The sequence below is a fragment of the Macaca thibetana genome, chromosome 19 (assembly GCF_024542745.1).
Source record: "Macaca thibetana thibetana isolate TM-01 chromosome 19, ASM2454274v1, whole genome shotgun sequence".
Lineage (NCBI taxonomy): Eukaryota > Metazoa > Chordata > Mammalia > Primates > Cercopithecidae > Macaca > Macaca thibetana.
Window position 1 is genome coordinate 38,080,046 of NC_065596.1, and position 14,076 is coordinate 38,094,121.

General features: G+C 44.6%; 1 protein-coding gene across 8 annotated transcripts in view; it reads left to right on the top strand.

Annotated features, from left to right (window-relative positions):
- ZNF776 (zinc finger protein 776) overlaps positions 1–13,806 on the top strand; it is a 39,187-nt gene extending 25,381 nt beyond the window's left edge. Inside the window, exons 1-4 of one of the 8 annotated variants that reach the window (XR_007721448.1) lie at positions 1,194–1,676; positions 6,560–6,686; positions 9,007–11,398; positions 12,558–13,806. Coding sequence is in view for 5 of the 8 variants with exons in the window: in XM_050768654.1 (XP_050624611.1) it covers positions 6,521–6,686; positions 9,007–10,403 (1,563 nt within the window). In the remaining 3 variants the exon portion in view is untranslated. Of the gene's footprint in view, positions 1–1,193; positions 1,677–4,820; positions 4,912–6,284; positions 6,687–9,006 lie in introns of those variants that run through there. The other 7 variants (XM_050768657.1, XM_050768655.1, XR_007721446.1 and 4 more) reach the window with 7 other exon arrangements.
- The last annotated feature ends 270 nt before the right edge of the window (positions 13,807–14,076 follow it).

The window sequence follows — 14,076 nt, forward strand, 5'->3', positions numbered from 1 at the left end:
CACCTCCCAGGTTCAAGTGATTCTGCTGCCTCAGCTGGGATTATAGGCGCTGTTACCATGCCCGGCTAATTTTTGGATTTTTAGTAGAGGTGGGGTTTCACCATGTTGGCCAGGCTGGTCTCAAACTCCTGACCTCAAGGGATCCTCCCACCTCAGCCTACCAAAGTGCTAGGATTACAGTCCTGAGCCACTGCACCTGGCCAACATAGTCATTCTTAAAAGAGTTTTGGAATTTATATTTTACAACTGTATTCCTAACATAACGTTAATTCATTATGCAAAACACTCCTTGCAATGGAAACAGAAATAAAGAATAGCCACTTCACAGCAATAACATGAACTCCTGGATTTAAGACACAACCAATATCAACAGGTGGAGAGCATCTTCTGCATACGTGCTCCGCCTTTGAAAACTGCAGCCATTTATCACTACCAAATAGCATTTCTTTCATTGGTCTTCTTGTAAGATTGATAAATCTTAGATAAATTAATCCAGAATTAACTGAATGTAAGTTAGAATCTCAAGCAAGGGATACTAAGTAGATAAAAGTGTTGCTCAATGTACTGGATACTATGATTGATTTTATAGGCAGGAGAGTTGTTTTCTGTGGGAATCACAGACAAGAGATTCAGCGTGTATTCCTACTTTAGGCAACACAACATTTCTCCTTTATCTTCCTTTTCTTGTCCTATCTGGATTAGTTCTCTCTTGTCCCTGACAGACTGAGAAACTGACTCTAATGCCTCAGAGTGCATTCATGTGAATTTATAATACAATAATGTTTATCAGCCTTTGCTTCCAGTGCAGGGATTTTGCGACTGAAAGACTGTTCAAAACATGATAATTTGGATTTTTAGTCTTTGGGGGCATCCTAAATAATAAGTTTAGCATCGGAGAGCTCGAGTTCCCCAAAATCTAAAATAATATTTTTTCAAATACTTGAGTGATCAGTTACAGACGCTAATCTCCAAAACTCCCAATACGGGTTCTAAGGCTAGGTGAGACTATCCTCTACCCCAGAAGAACGCGCAGTTTAAGGACAGACCGCTGAGGTGGAGCTGGGCCTTTCCTGCAAGTAAGTGAATATGATGGTAGGGTATACCTGACAGCATAGTTTGACAGGGGACATAGACTTTCAAGGAGAGAATAGACATGAAATAGACACATGCGGAAGTATAGTCAAATTGAGGAAAGATGACACTTAAGCCAGAGTGATGCTTATTCACCGCTCTGTGCAATCAAGCGCCTCTGAGAAGCGCTTTCTTTACCGCCTGGGAACCGTCTTGGAACCTGAGGAAACTACATAACCCAGAAATCTCTGCGTCGAATGACAGCGCGTCAGAGCCAATGAATGCTCAAAATAAAGGCGTTTCCGCGGAAACAACATAAAGGTGGGACTTCCGGCGTCCTCTACTAGCGGCCATTTTGATTGGTGTTGGATGTATTTTCCCGTAAGAGCTCGCGGGTTGCTGGGGCGTGTAGAAGGTGGAGAAGAGACGTTGTCCCGACTGCACAGAGGCTGCTCTGCAGTTCCTTAAAGGCGCTAGGCGTGACCTGCGCCAAGGCCGAGATCGGGATCATCGTGCCCGGGTACCTGCCCTGCTCGCCCTCTGCTTTCGACCCGCTTTCTCCACCCAGTCGGATGGCGGCGGCCGCGCTGAGGCCCACGGCTCAGGTAATTGTGGCGTCTTCCGTGCCTTCAGGTCACCTCATCTTTACCTAAGTCCAAAAGCAGAGAGGAAGCGGCGCCTGCCCAAGGCTCTACAGCCTGAACCCGGCGTCGGGACACAGGCGCTCGCGTGATGGGCCCCCGTTTTTAACACCCGCGGGATGCGCTGAGGAGAGCGACAGGCACAGGGACTGGTGCAGGCAAAGGCCTGAAGATGAACTGAGCCGAGAGGATCGGAACCTAGGGTCCACAGGCACTTGTCGGGAGCAAAGTGTGAGGCAGAGCTCCTCCTGGAAGAGCAGGCTGGGACTGTGTATTCACCCTGGGAACGCTAGAAGCCATGGACAGCTTCCAACAAAGGAAGGGCAAGATAAAAGTCCAGGCTTTAAAGGTTTCCCAAAGTCCAGCCAAAAAAAGAACACAGAGGCCGGGCGCGGTGGCTCACGCCTGTAATCCAAGCACTTTGGGAGGCCGAGGCGGGCGGATCACGAGGTCAGGAGATCGAGACCATCCTGGCTAACACGGTGAAACCCCGTCTCTACTGAAAATACAAAAAATTAGCCGAGCGTGGTGGTGCGCGCCTGTAGTCCCAGCTACTCGGAGGCTGAGGCAGGAGAATGGCGTAAACCCGGGAGGCGGAGCTTGCAGTGAGCCGAGATCGCGCCACTGCACTCCAGCCTGGGCGACAGAGCGACAGAGCGAGACTCCGTCTCAAAACAAAACAAAACAAAAAAAAAAACAGGGCATGACTTTCGCGCCCTGGGAGGTTGAATTCTTGTTCAACCTCTATAGATCACATAGGTGCTAAGAGATGACATTTTGTACTGAGGCGCTCAGTTCAGCCAATCAACCCGCGTTTACCTGGTTACAGGGCCAAGAAAGGGTTCAGGGAGGCCAGAGCTTATCAAATCTCATCAGGGACACATTCTTGTAGCTTGTACCTCTCCTCACAGGAACTCCTGGCTGCAGAAGCACTTGCAGAACCTCCACTGGGAAGCGGAGGATGTTATTCCCTCACTGGCCCTAACTCCTATCCACATGCTCTTTAGATTGGGATGTCCTGGGACTGTTGGGTACCTGTTTTTTTTTTTTTGTTTTTTTGTATTTTTGTTTTTTTTTTCCTTAAGTTTTTCGATCTGGGACCCCTGGAGGAACCTTAAACCCAGGATCCTAAGTCTGTGACACAGGATATATGGTGGTATTCCCATTTCTGTCAACCAGTATAAACATACTTGGAAGGTTAACCCAGGAGTTAGTACCAGGATGTGAAATACTTAGAGGTGAAACTGAACAGAGGGAAGAGGTGATGTTGCCACAATTTCATCTGGCTGTAGTCTCCTCTGGCTCTACAATGAACAGACAGTGGGGTTGAGAGAGGAGGAAGTAAGATGAGAGTTGAGGCTTTTGCCATAATCCAAGTGAGGATTAACAGACTAAGATTCATGGCTAAGGAGATGTGGCTGGATTCAAAGTTGATATTTTGTAACAAGCATCTAGGTTTCCTAATACACAAAGAAAGGGCATGAAGAGAGCAATCAGGAGCCCAAGGTTTTTGGTCTTAGCCGCTGTAGCTGTGGAAGCTGCATCAGCTGAGATGAGCATGTTGGTAGTAAACATAATTAGAATATTATGCAGATATCAAGATGACTGTTTTGGCCATGTGAAAAGTCAGAGACGAATAAGTGTAGGCATCAATTGGGTATGGACATGCAGGTTGGGGTATCTGGGAAAGGATTGACACTGGAGACATCTAATATATGGTAGCTAATGTGTATGCTATGGTGAGTGAGCCATGGGTCACAATAAGGAGAGCACACTTCAGATTCTGGTGGTAAATATTTTAGGGGACCAGAAAGCAGTGGTTGAAAGATGAGGACTGCATCTGTTGTTTGGGTCCCTGGGTAATGTTATTGGGCTTCCTAAACTGGAGAGGTAGGTGAGTGACCGTGATGGTAGGGTATACCTGTCAGCATGATTTGACAGGGGACATAGACTTTCAAGGAGAGAATAGACATGAAATAGATACATGCAGAAGTATAGTCAAATTGAGGGAAGATGACACTTAGGCCACAGTGGTGCTTATTCACCACTCTGCAATCAAGATTTGAGATGATCCTATCCTGGCTAACACGGTGAAACCCCGTCTCTACTAAAAATACAAAAAAAAATTAGCCGGGCCGGGCGCGGTGGCTCAAGCCTGTAATCCCAGCACTTTGGGAGGCCGAGACGGGCGGATCACGAGGTCAGGAGATCGAGACCATCCTGGCTAACACGGTGAAACCCCGTCTCTACTAAAAAATACAAAAAACTAGCCGGGCGAGGTGGCGGGCGCCTGTAGTCCCAACTACTTGGGAGGCTGAGGCAGGAGAATGGCGTGAACCCGGGAGGCGGAGCTTGCAGTGAGCTGAGATCCGGCCACTGCACTCCAGCCCGGGCGGCAGAGCGAGACTCCGTCTCAAAAAAAAAAAAAAAGCCGGGCGTGGTAGCGGGCGCCTGTAGTCCCAGCTACTTGGGAGGCTGAGGCGGGAGAATGGCGTGAACCCAGGGGCGGAGCTTGCAGTGAGCCGAGATCGCGCCACTGCACTCCAGCCTGGGAGACACAGCGAGACTCCGTCTCAAAAAAAAAAAAAAAAAAAAAAAAAAAAAAAGATTTGAGATGATTTTGGTAGTGTGTAGGGGGTTTCATTACGTGTGCTGAATATGCTTAGGGAGAAATGTGGTCATCTGTGACAGTAGGTCCTGGGCCTTAAATGGATTAAAAACAGGACTTTTTTTTTTTTTTTTTTTTTTTTTGAGAGGAAGTCTTGCTCTGTCACCCGGGCTGGTGTATAGTGGCGCAATCTTGGCTCACTACGACTTCTACCTCCCAGGTTCAAGTGATTCTCCTGCCTCAGCCTCCCGGTAGCTGAGAATACAGGCGCGTGCCACCACGTCCCGCTAATTTTTTTTTGTATTTTTAGTAGAGACGGGATTTCACCATATTGGCCAGGCTGGTCTCAAACTCCTGACCTCATGATCCACCCGCCTCGGCCTCCCAAAGTGCTAGGATTACAGGAGTGAGCCACCGTGCCTGTCCAGGACTGTTTTTTTTGTTGTTGTTGTTTTTTGTTCTTTGTTTTTTTGAGATGAAGTCTCACTCTTGTTCCCCAGGCTGGAGTGCAGTGGCACGATCTCGGCTCACTGAACATCCGCCTCCTGGGCTCAAGTGATTCTCCTGCCTCCCAAGTAGCTGGGATTACAGGTGCGTACCACCACACCCAGCTAATTTTTTGTGTTTTAAGTGGAGATGGGGTTTCACCATGTTGGCCAGGCTGGTCTCGAATTCCTGACCTCAGGTGATCCACCCACCTCAGCCTCCCAAAGTGCTAGGATTACAGGCATGAGCCAGCGCGCCTGGCCAGGACTGGTCTTTAAATGGCAATGGTATTAGGTGAATGGAAGTTGGTCTGTGTTGCTGAAGGGTAAGCCATTGCAGCACAGAAGTGGAATAAGACCATGGATATCTGAAGTTACATGTGGTTTTGCGTGGCTGTGGAGTAATGCAAAGAGGCATTCATAGAATTATTAGGCACTACCATTGCTAATGGGAACAATAGTCATTTTGTGTTATTATTGGATCCTGTTTGAATATGTGAAGCATACTTGATGCTGTCAGCCATATTGTGGTATAAAGCCAAAAATGGAGGCCCAGTGTGATGTGCCACCTTGACATCTAGTGATATTGGTATGACCTGAAATGACCTGAGAGCCAGTTCACTTCCCACTAGGCTCTTTCAGATAATAATCAACATGGCCTAATAATCCTTTTATTAGGGAGACCAGGCAGAATTCCTGGTTCTTATACTTTGTAGTGAGTTTCAATTTTATCCTTACCCACAGTGTTATTCAAACAAGCCAGTTGCATCCTCCCAAGAGATTCAGGGGTCATCACACCCTCTTCATTTTAAAAGCTTGCATACCATAGTTTCTGGTTATGCACTCTTATCCATAGTGCAACCCCTATGTGGTCCTCCATGGTGAGGGATGTCCTCTTCTAGACTTTGAGTGTATTTGATTTGTAAACATATTTATAGCACCTGTCTAGTGTTTGATGTCATGTGTTTGATCATTAATATAACTGTAAGGTGAAAATCCCACCCTTATTGGTAGAAGGAAGAAGAGGATATAAACATACTTTAACTTGTGGGGAGGCAGAGGCCAATGTGGGAGGCAGTTTGATGGGGGTGGCCATGGGCATGTGTCTGTGCAATCTAAAGAATGATATGTATTTTGGCCTAGCACAGTGGCTCATGCCTGTAATCCCGGCACATTGGGAGGCTGAGGTGGGTGAATCACTTGAGCTTAGGATTTTGAGACCAACCTGGGCAACATAGTGAAACCTTCTCTCTACCAAAAAAAGAAAAAATTATCCGGGCACGGTGACGTGCATCTGTAGTCTCGTCTACTGGGGAGGCTAAGGCCAGAGAATTACTCGAGCCCAGGAGACAGAGGTTGCATTGAGCTGAGATCACATCATTGCACTCCAGCAACGGGAGTGAAACACTATCTCAAAAAAAAAAAAAAAAAGGAAAAAAAAAGGAATGATGTGTATTTAGAGAAGGAGTATGTCTTCATTGGGATTTACATGACTTCATCTCTAGCAGGGGCATTGGCTCTCAGAAGGCATGGACTGCTTTATGTCAGCACCAAAACATAGAAACCTATTGGTTCCCCCACTTCTTGTTGCTGATGGCTGTACACCATCGCCATGTGAGCCCATGAGAAGATAGTGACACCAGTGGGCCTAGTTTCTCCTTGTAGTTTAGGACCTTGGGAGGAGGAAGGGCAAAGGTGGATAAGTGGATGAGCATATGGAGTGTTTGTGGTTTCATCTATCGTCATCATGGCAGGGCACTGTGACCTTTGAAGATGTGGCTGTGAACTTTTCCCAGGAGGAATGGAGTCTCCTTAGTGAGGCTCAGAGATGCCTTTATCATGACGTGATGCTGGAGAACCTGGCACTTATATCTTCTCTAGGTAAGGCACTCACACTCTTCTCTGTGACCTCAGCTAGTGTCTGCCCGTCCCCATCTTTTTCCCCATGGCAAGACTGTTTTCCTCACTTCAGGAGCCTGGGCACAGGTTCCTCTCTTAGTTCCCTGGGTAGGTTCTGTGGTAGGTAGGACTGAGGTGTGTGCACTGCCCTCTCTTCTCCTTGAGCAGCCCCAACACCTGCTTTGCTGCAAGCTCCCAGAGAAGGAGCTTTACATGCACCATAATGCATCCCACCTTGCTTGCCTTCTGGCTGTTGAGTAATTTTTCCGGATCGGAGACTGGTATGCTCAGGTTCTGCTTCCTTGCTCTAGGTGACATTTATTCATGACTACCTGTGCTAGGAATTCCTCCCATCATTGATGTTCTCAATACTTACTTGCACCATAGGCTGTTCTTGCAAGACCCTCCTTATAAATTATCTTGTTTGTTTTGTTTTGTTCTGTTTTGTTTTCAGAGACAGTCTTACTCTGTCACCCAGGCTGGAGTGCAGTAGTGCGATCATAGCTCACTGTAGCCTCAATCTCCCAGGCTCAAGCAATCCTCCTTCCTCAGCCTCTGGAGTAACTGGGACTAGAGGCTTCTGCCACCACATCCACTAATTTTTATTTTTATTTTTAATAGAGATGAGGTCTGGCTGTATTGCCTAGACTGCTCTCTGACTGCTGACCCCATGTGATCCTCCCACCTCATCCTCCCAAAGTGCCGAGATTACAAGCATGAGCCAGTGTGCCCTGACCGTTTTTTTTTTTTTTTTTTTCCAGACAGGGTTTCATTGTCATCCAGGCTGCAGTCTACTGATGCAATCATGGCTCACTTCATTCTCAACCTTCTGGGCTCAAGTAATCCTTCCACCTGACTCCTAAGTAGCTGGGACTACAGGAGCATGCCACCCTGCCTAAGTAATTTTTGTTCATTTTTTGTTTTGTTTTGTTTTGTTTTTGAGATGGAGTCTTGCTCTGTCACCCAGGCTGGAGTGCAGTGGTGCGATCTCGGCTCACTGCAACCTCTGCTTCCTGGGTTCATGCCATTCTCCTGCCTCAGCCTCCCCAGCAGCTGGGACTACAGGCGTACGCTGCCATGTCTAGCTAAGTTTTTTGTATTTTTAGTAGAGATGGGGTTTCACCATGTTAGCCAGGATGGTCTCGATCTCCTGACCTCGTGATCTGCCTGCCTTGGGCTCCCAAAGTGCTGGGATTACAGGTGTGAGCCACCGCACCCGGCCTTGTTTGTTTGTTTTGTAGAGATGGTGTCTCATTATGTTACCCAGGTTGGTCTTGAACTCCTAGGGTCAAGCAGTCCTCCCAGTTTGGCCTCCCCGAGTGCTGGGATTATAGGTGTGAGCCACTGCACCTGGCCAAAAATTCTCTTTGTAATATTTAGTTTTCTTTCCTATGGGCTATGATGTGCTGATTTTTTCTGAACTATTGGCTGTTCTTTTCTCTTGTCTTTCTCTTATTCTTTATGTCATCCATTTCCCATGTAAATTCCATGTGTATCTTTGCAGTGGGACTGAGAGTTCTCAGTGATGCAGAAGTTGCAGCTAAACCCGGGTTCATGATGGGCCCAGAGGGAGGCCACCTCTGAGGAGTAACACCCTGGAGTAAGATATAACATTAGGGATTTAGGAAAGTCATACTAGAAGCTCTCCGATTTCACAAGTATTTACCTAGCAACATGACTAGCCATATGCTGTTTCTGTCTTCCCCATTCTTGAGGGTTTCAGACTTCACCGTTCTATACCCTGTCACTTCTACTCTGATGCCAGCCCAGGACTAATCTTCACATCTCTGGATCCCACCTGTCACCCATTTTTCTCACATTTCCATCTGCAGCGGACTCCAATACTGGCATATCAGTTTTGTATTAGGAAGTGTGTACACATTGCTAAGCTATACCTGACCAACAGCTGCTTTGTTGTACTCATATTTTCATGTGACACACAAACAGGTATATCTAACAGAGGTATTACTCCATGGAAATAATTGCAGAAACAGAATGTTGCCTTTAAGTTGAAGACAAGTCTTCTTCCAATTACTGGGTTAGAATCATTATAGAATGGAGGGGGCCACATGATGTGAAGGAACCAACAATACATACACTACAGGAAGTAGAGGCAAGGTCTACAATTCCTTCCTGTGAAAACATCTAAAGGACCTTCATAAAGCATGTGGATGCTATATAAAAGGATGTGTATAGGCCCAAGTAAATATAAGTACAACAAAGCAGCCATTGATCAGGTATGGCTTAGTAATACTTTCCTTCAGAAGTACCTTGCATTTTACCAGCATTTTATTTCTTTTAGGTTGTTGGTATGGAGCAAAAGATGAGCCACCTTCTAAGCAGACCCTTTCTATACAACAAGAGTCCCCACTCAGGACACATTGGACAGGTGTATGTACCAAGAAGGTCCACCTCTGGGGAATGTGTGGCCCTCTCCTGGGAGATATCTTACACCAGGGAACACAACACAATCAGAAATTGAATGGGTTTCGGGCACGTGAAAAAACATTGGATGACGATGCAAAGCATCATCAAGAACAGAAGCGGCACATAGGAGAGAAATCGTACAGAAGCAATGCCAAGGGAACATCATTTGTAAAGAACTATAAATTCCATGTGTCACATGAGCCATTTATCTTTCATGAGGTTGGGAAAGACTTTTTGTCCAGCTTGAGATTACTCCAACAAGAGGACATTCACGCTTCAGGGAAGTCAAACTTTGAAACTAAGCATGGGATACCCCTTCAGGGTGGAAAAACTCATTACATCTGTGGAGAGTCCACAGTACCCTTCAGCAACAAACACTCACTTGTCCTTCACCAGAGACTTCTCCCTGGAGAAGGACCTTATGTATGCAGTGATTCTGGGAAATTCACTAGCAAAAGTAATAGTTTCAATAATCACCAGAAAGTTCACACTGGAAAAAGACCTTATCAGTGTGGACAGTGTGATGAATCATTTTGGTATAAGGCCCACCTCACTGAACACCAGAGAGTTCACACTGGAGAAAGACCTTATGAGTGTGGAGAATGTGATAAATCTTTTAGTCATAAGCACAGTCTTGTTGACCATCAGCGAGTTCACACTGGAGAAAGACCTTATGAATGTAATGAATGTGGGAAATCTTTTAGCCATAAGCGCAGCCTTGTTCACCACCAGCGAGTTCACACTGGAGAAAGACCTTATCAGTGTGGAGAATGTGGGAAATCATTTAATCACAAGTGCAACCTCATTCAGCATCAGCGAGTTCACACTGGAGAAAGGCCTTTTGAGTGTACGGCATGTGGGAAGTTATTTAGGAGCAACTCCCACCTAAAGGAACACCAGAGAGTTCACACTGGAGAAAGACCCTATGAGTGTAAAGAATGTAGGAAGTCATTTAGGTACAAGTCACACCTCACTGAACACCAGAGAGTTCACACCGGAGAAAGGCCATACGAGTGTAGAGAATGTGGGAAATGTTTTCATCAAAAGGGCAGTCTCATTCAACATCAGCAGATCCACTCTGGAGAAAGGCCACATGAGTGTGGAGAATGTGGGAAATGTTTTCATCAAAAGGGCAGTCTCATTCGACATCAGCAAATTCACTCTGGAGAAAGGCCACATGAGTGTGGAGAATGTGGAAAGTGTTTTCGTCAGAAGGGAAACCTCATTAAACATCAACGAGTTCACACAGGAGAAAGACATCATGAATGTTGAAAATTTGGCAAATCTGTTGGTTAAAAGGGCACCCTCATTCACCATTCGTGAGATCACACCGGAAAGTGCTTATGAGTGTGGAGAATGTGCAAAATCATCTAACCAAAAAGTTGGCCTCATTCAACAATAGCAAGATCACACTCGGGAAAGGCTTTGTGAGTGTAGAGAAGGTATGAAATCCTGTACATAGAAGTTTTGCCTCACTAAATACCAGAAGGATCACACTGGAGAAAGACCCTATAGTTATGGGGAATTTGGGAAATTACTTAACAAGAAGTCCCACCTCACTGAACACTACTGAGTTCACAGTTGAGAAAGGCCATATGACTGTAAGGAATTTGTGAAATTAACCAGAAAAGCTGCATTACTATTCATCAGAGAATTTACAATGGAGAAAGGCCATATAAATGTATAATAAATGTGAGAAATCATTTCCGTACAGCTCTGTGCTTCATGTTCATAAGAATTCACACTGGACAAAGCCTTATGAGAGCAGCGAGTAGAAAATCCTTTGTGGGAAAACTCTGGTCTCATTAAGCACAGGAGAGTTCATACTAGAGAAAGGCCTCAACAGTGTAGCAGATGTGGAAAGACATTTACCAGAAGCTCTGCCCTGCAAGTTCACACTAGAGAAAGCCCTTCTCAGTGAAGTAAATTTGGAAAATTGATTAGTCAAACCTCTATGCTCCTTCAAGATCAGAGTTCACACTGGATCAAGGCTCTATGGTGTGACAAATGTGGCACATTCTTTGTCTAAATGTCTAACTTTATTATGCACAGACAAGCTCCTGCTGTGGAAGTGCCTTTTGAGTGCAGAGAATTTGATGAAGGCGTCACTTTTCTTTCATTGGATACCAGAATGTTGACAGGAGAAAAATAACATAGGTGTGTGGGAATATTACTTCTTGTCCAGTGTAACTGTGGGGGAGAGCCCTTATGAGGACGCCATCAACCTATATTGAATGTCATATGTCCAATAGCTGCATAAATTCCAGGTATACTGAAGCTGTATTGCATTTCTCATCTTGCGTATGTCCTTGCCAGATTTATTGCATTCTTAGGTCTCTGGCAAAAGCCATTTCACCTCTACCACTTGGCAGATACCTATAGTGCATCACTCATGCACTCCATCATATTCCAGAAAAAAAGTTCAAGTTGTCTCCCATTCAGCAGTGGGATTTTTGAGTAGCCTCTGTACTCATTCCTTTCTCATTTCTCTATGAGGAGTTGGGTCATGGACCTGACTCAGTTTTGGCCTAGAGCAGAAGTGTCCAATCTTTTGGCTTTTTTGGTCCACATTGGAAGAATTGTCTTGTGCCACATATAAAATACATTGACACTAATGATAGCTGATGAATTTAAAAAAAAAAAAAATCACACAAAACCCCTCATAATGTTTTAAGAAAGTTTACAAATTTGTGTTGGGCTGCATTCAAAGCTGCCCTGAGATACATGCGGCCCACAAGCTGTGGCTTGGACAAGCTTGGCCTAGAGAATTTTTCTGATTACCTGACAAGATGGGCCGTCTTTCCTAGGAATCTCATGATTCTCACGATTCTTAAGATGGAATTTTCTAGCCTCTAACTCACCAACCCAAGTACAAGCTCCCTCTCATTGTTCTAGTTTCTGCTATGATGAAGTCCTTATTTAAGCTTCCTTCAATCTTGGGAATTGTGTTGACTGTATTGTGTGAATTGTATATTTACTGCATTGTGTGGCTTAGATACAACATGGTTCTGGTACCATGAAGGTTTGTTGGGATTACTAAACTGTGTGACTCTTAGGGGACAGTATGAAGGCAGAATATAGCTCTACATTTGTGGCCTAGTTTGGATGGCTGCCTGAGTCCTCCAAAGAAAGACTTCAGGGCTTTGTGATCTTTATTTTTAGACCAAATATTGCAATATGTGTTTTCATAAATTAACCTGAGTAAGGGACAGTTTTTGTGACACACTTTGGTGCTTCTGAGAACAGCACAAAATTATTCTCTTGTTTATAAGGGATATTGCATTCTGCTTAGTACTGGTGAGGGAAATCTCTTCTCAAGTCCTATAGTGCATTCATGTGTCCTGAAGTCCAGAATTCTGTAGGATAGTGTCCTACATTATAAGCCTGGAGGAAGAAATCATAATTCTTTAATTTTTACTTTTTTAGGGACATGATGTCACTCTGAAACTCAGGCTGGAATACACTGGCATGGTCATACCTCACTGCGGCCTCAAACTGCTGGGCTCAAGTGATCCTCCTGCCTCAGCCTCCCGAGTACCTGAGATTAGCCCAGGTAATTTAAGAATTTTTTATAGAGATAGGGTTTTGCTATTTTACCCTGACTGATGTTCAACTCCTGGCCTCAACTAATCCTCTAGCATACGCCCTTGAAAGCACTAGGATTACAGGTGTGAGCCACCATGCCCAGTCCACAAATAATTTTTATAGAATTAGCATTTCTAGGTAATAAAGCAGACTGCAACAGAATAGTTGGGATACACTTTTTTAAAAAAGGCATCCACAATGATTCAGTCACTATGTCTGTGATGGATAAGCAGGAATAGAAATTTTCAGGACCTCCATAATTATGAATCTAGTGTAGCTTAGGTCATTGTCAGAGTAAATCTAAAGGTTTTGTGGATTTCTGTAGCCTATCTGGGCTGCTTATCAAAAAGCCATCCCTGAATTAGTAGGAGGAAGAGGATAGGGAGTCCAGTGATGTGGCCTTTGCAACCAGCCAGCATTCCAATTAGGTGGAAATTATCTTCCTGGCTCATAAGTATTTGGTATCACACAGGCTAGTTGCCCCCCTTAGGGCATGATGAGAGTTAGTAGAGTCAATGTAGAATCACATAACCTGTTTATCAAAAATAATGTTAAAAACAGATAGTTCTTTCAAATTATATTTTTAAAGCTGTTATAAGACTGGGCATGGTGACTTATGCCTGTTACCCCAACACCTTGGGAGTCCAAGGTGGGAGTATTGCTTGAGGTAAGGAGTTTGAGACTATCCTGGGTCCCATAATAAGACCCTGTCTCTTAAAAAATAAATAACTGTCTTCCTCTCTGGCCTCTCCATCCTCCAGACAATCACTGAATTACAATATTTGCTTAACAGTAGATTAGTGTCAATTTTCTGAAATGTTATATGACTGATATAACATGTTTCCTCTTTTCATACCTGAGTGCTCTCCTGAGTCCTGTTTATTTTGATGTTCTTATTTTTTCTTTATTATTATTTTTATTTCACATAGCAGGGATGCATATTTTGACATTCATCAATCATGATATATGAGTAGTTCATTCTTTTTATCTTAGAATTTGACATGCTATGGAAATCACTATAAGAATTCATCTGCTTATGGATATGTTATTGCTTCTCGTTTTTGTCTGTTAGGAATAAAACTGCTTGTTACACACCTTTGAATGCAATTCTTCATATAGATAATGCTTCACTTCTCTTGTGTGAATGCCTTGGTGTGCTGTGCCCAACTCACATGGTAGGTGAATGTATACCCCTCTTCCAACCCCAGGCAGCACAGCTCACAGCTCCAAGAGAGACTCCTTCCCTCTACTTGAGGAGAGGAGAGGGAAGAATAAAGAAGACTTTGTCTTGGAACTTGGATACCAGCTCAGCTACAGTAGAATAGGGCACCAGGCTGAGGCCCCTATTCTAGGCCCTAGC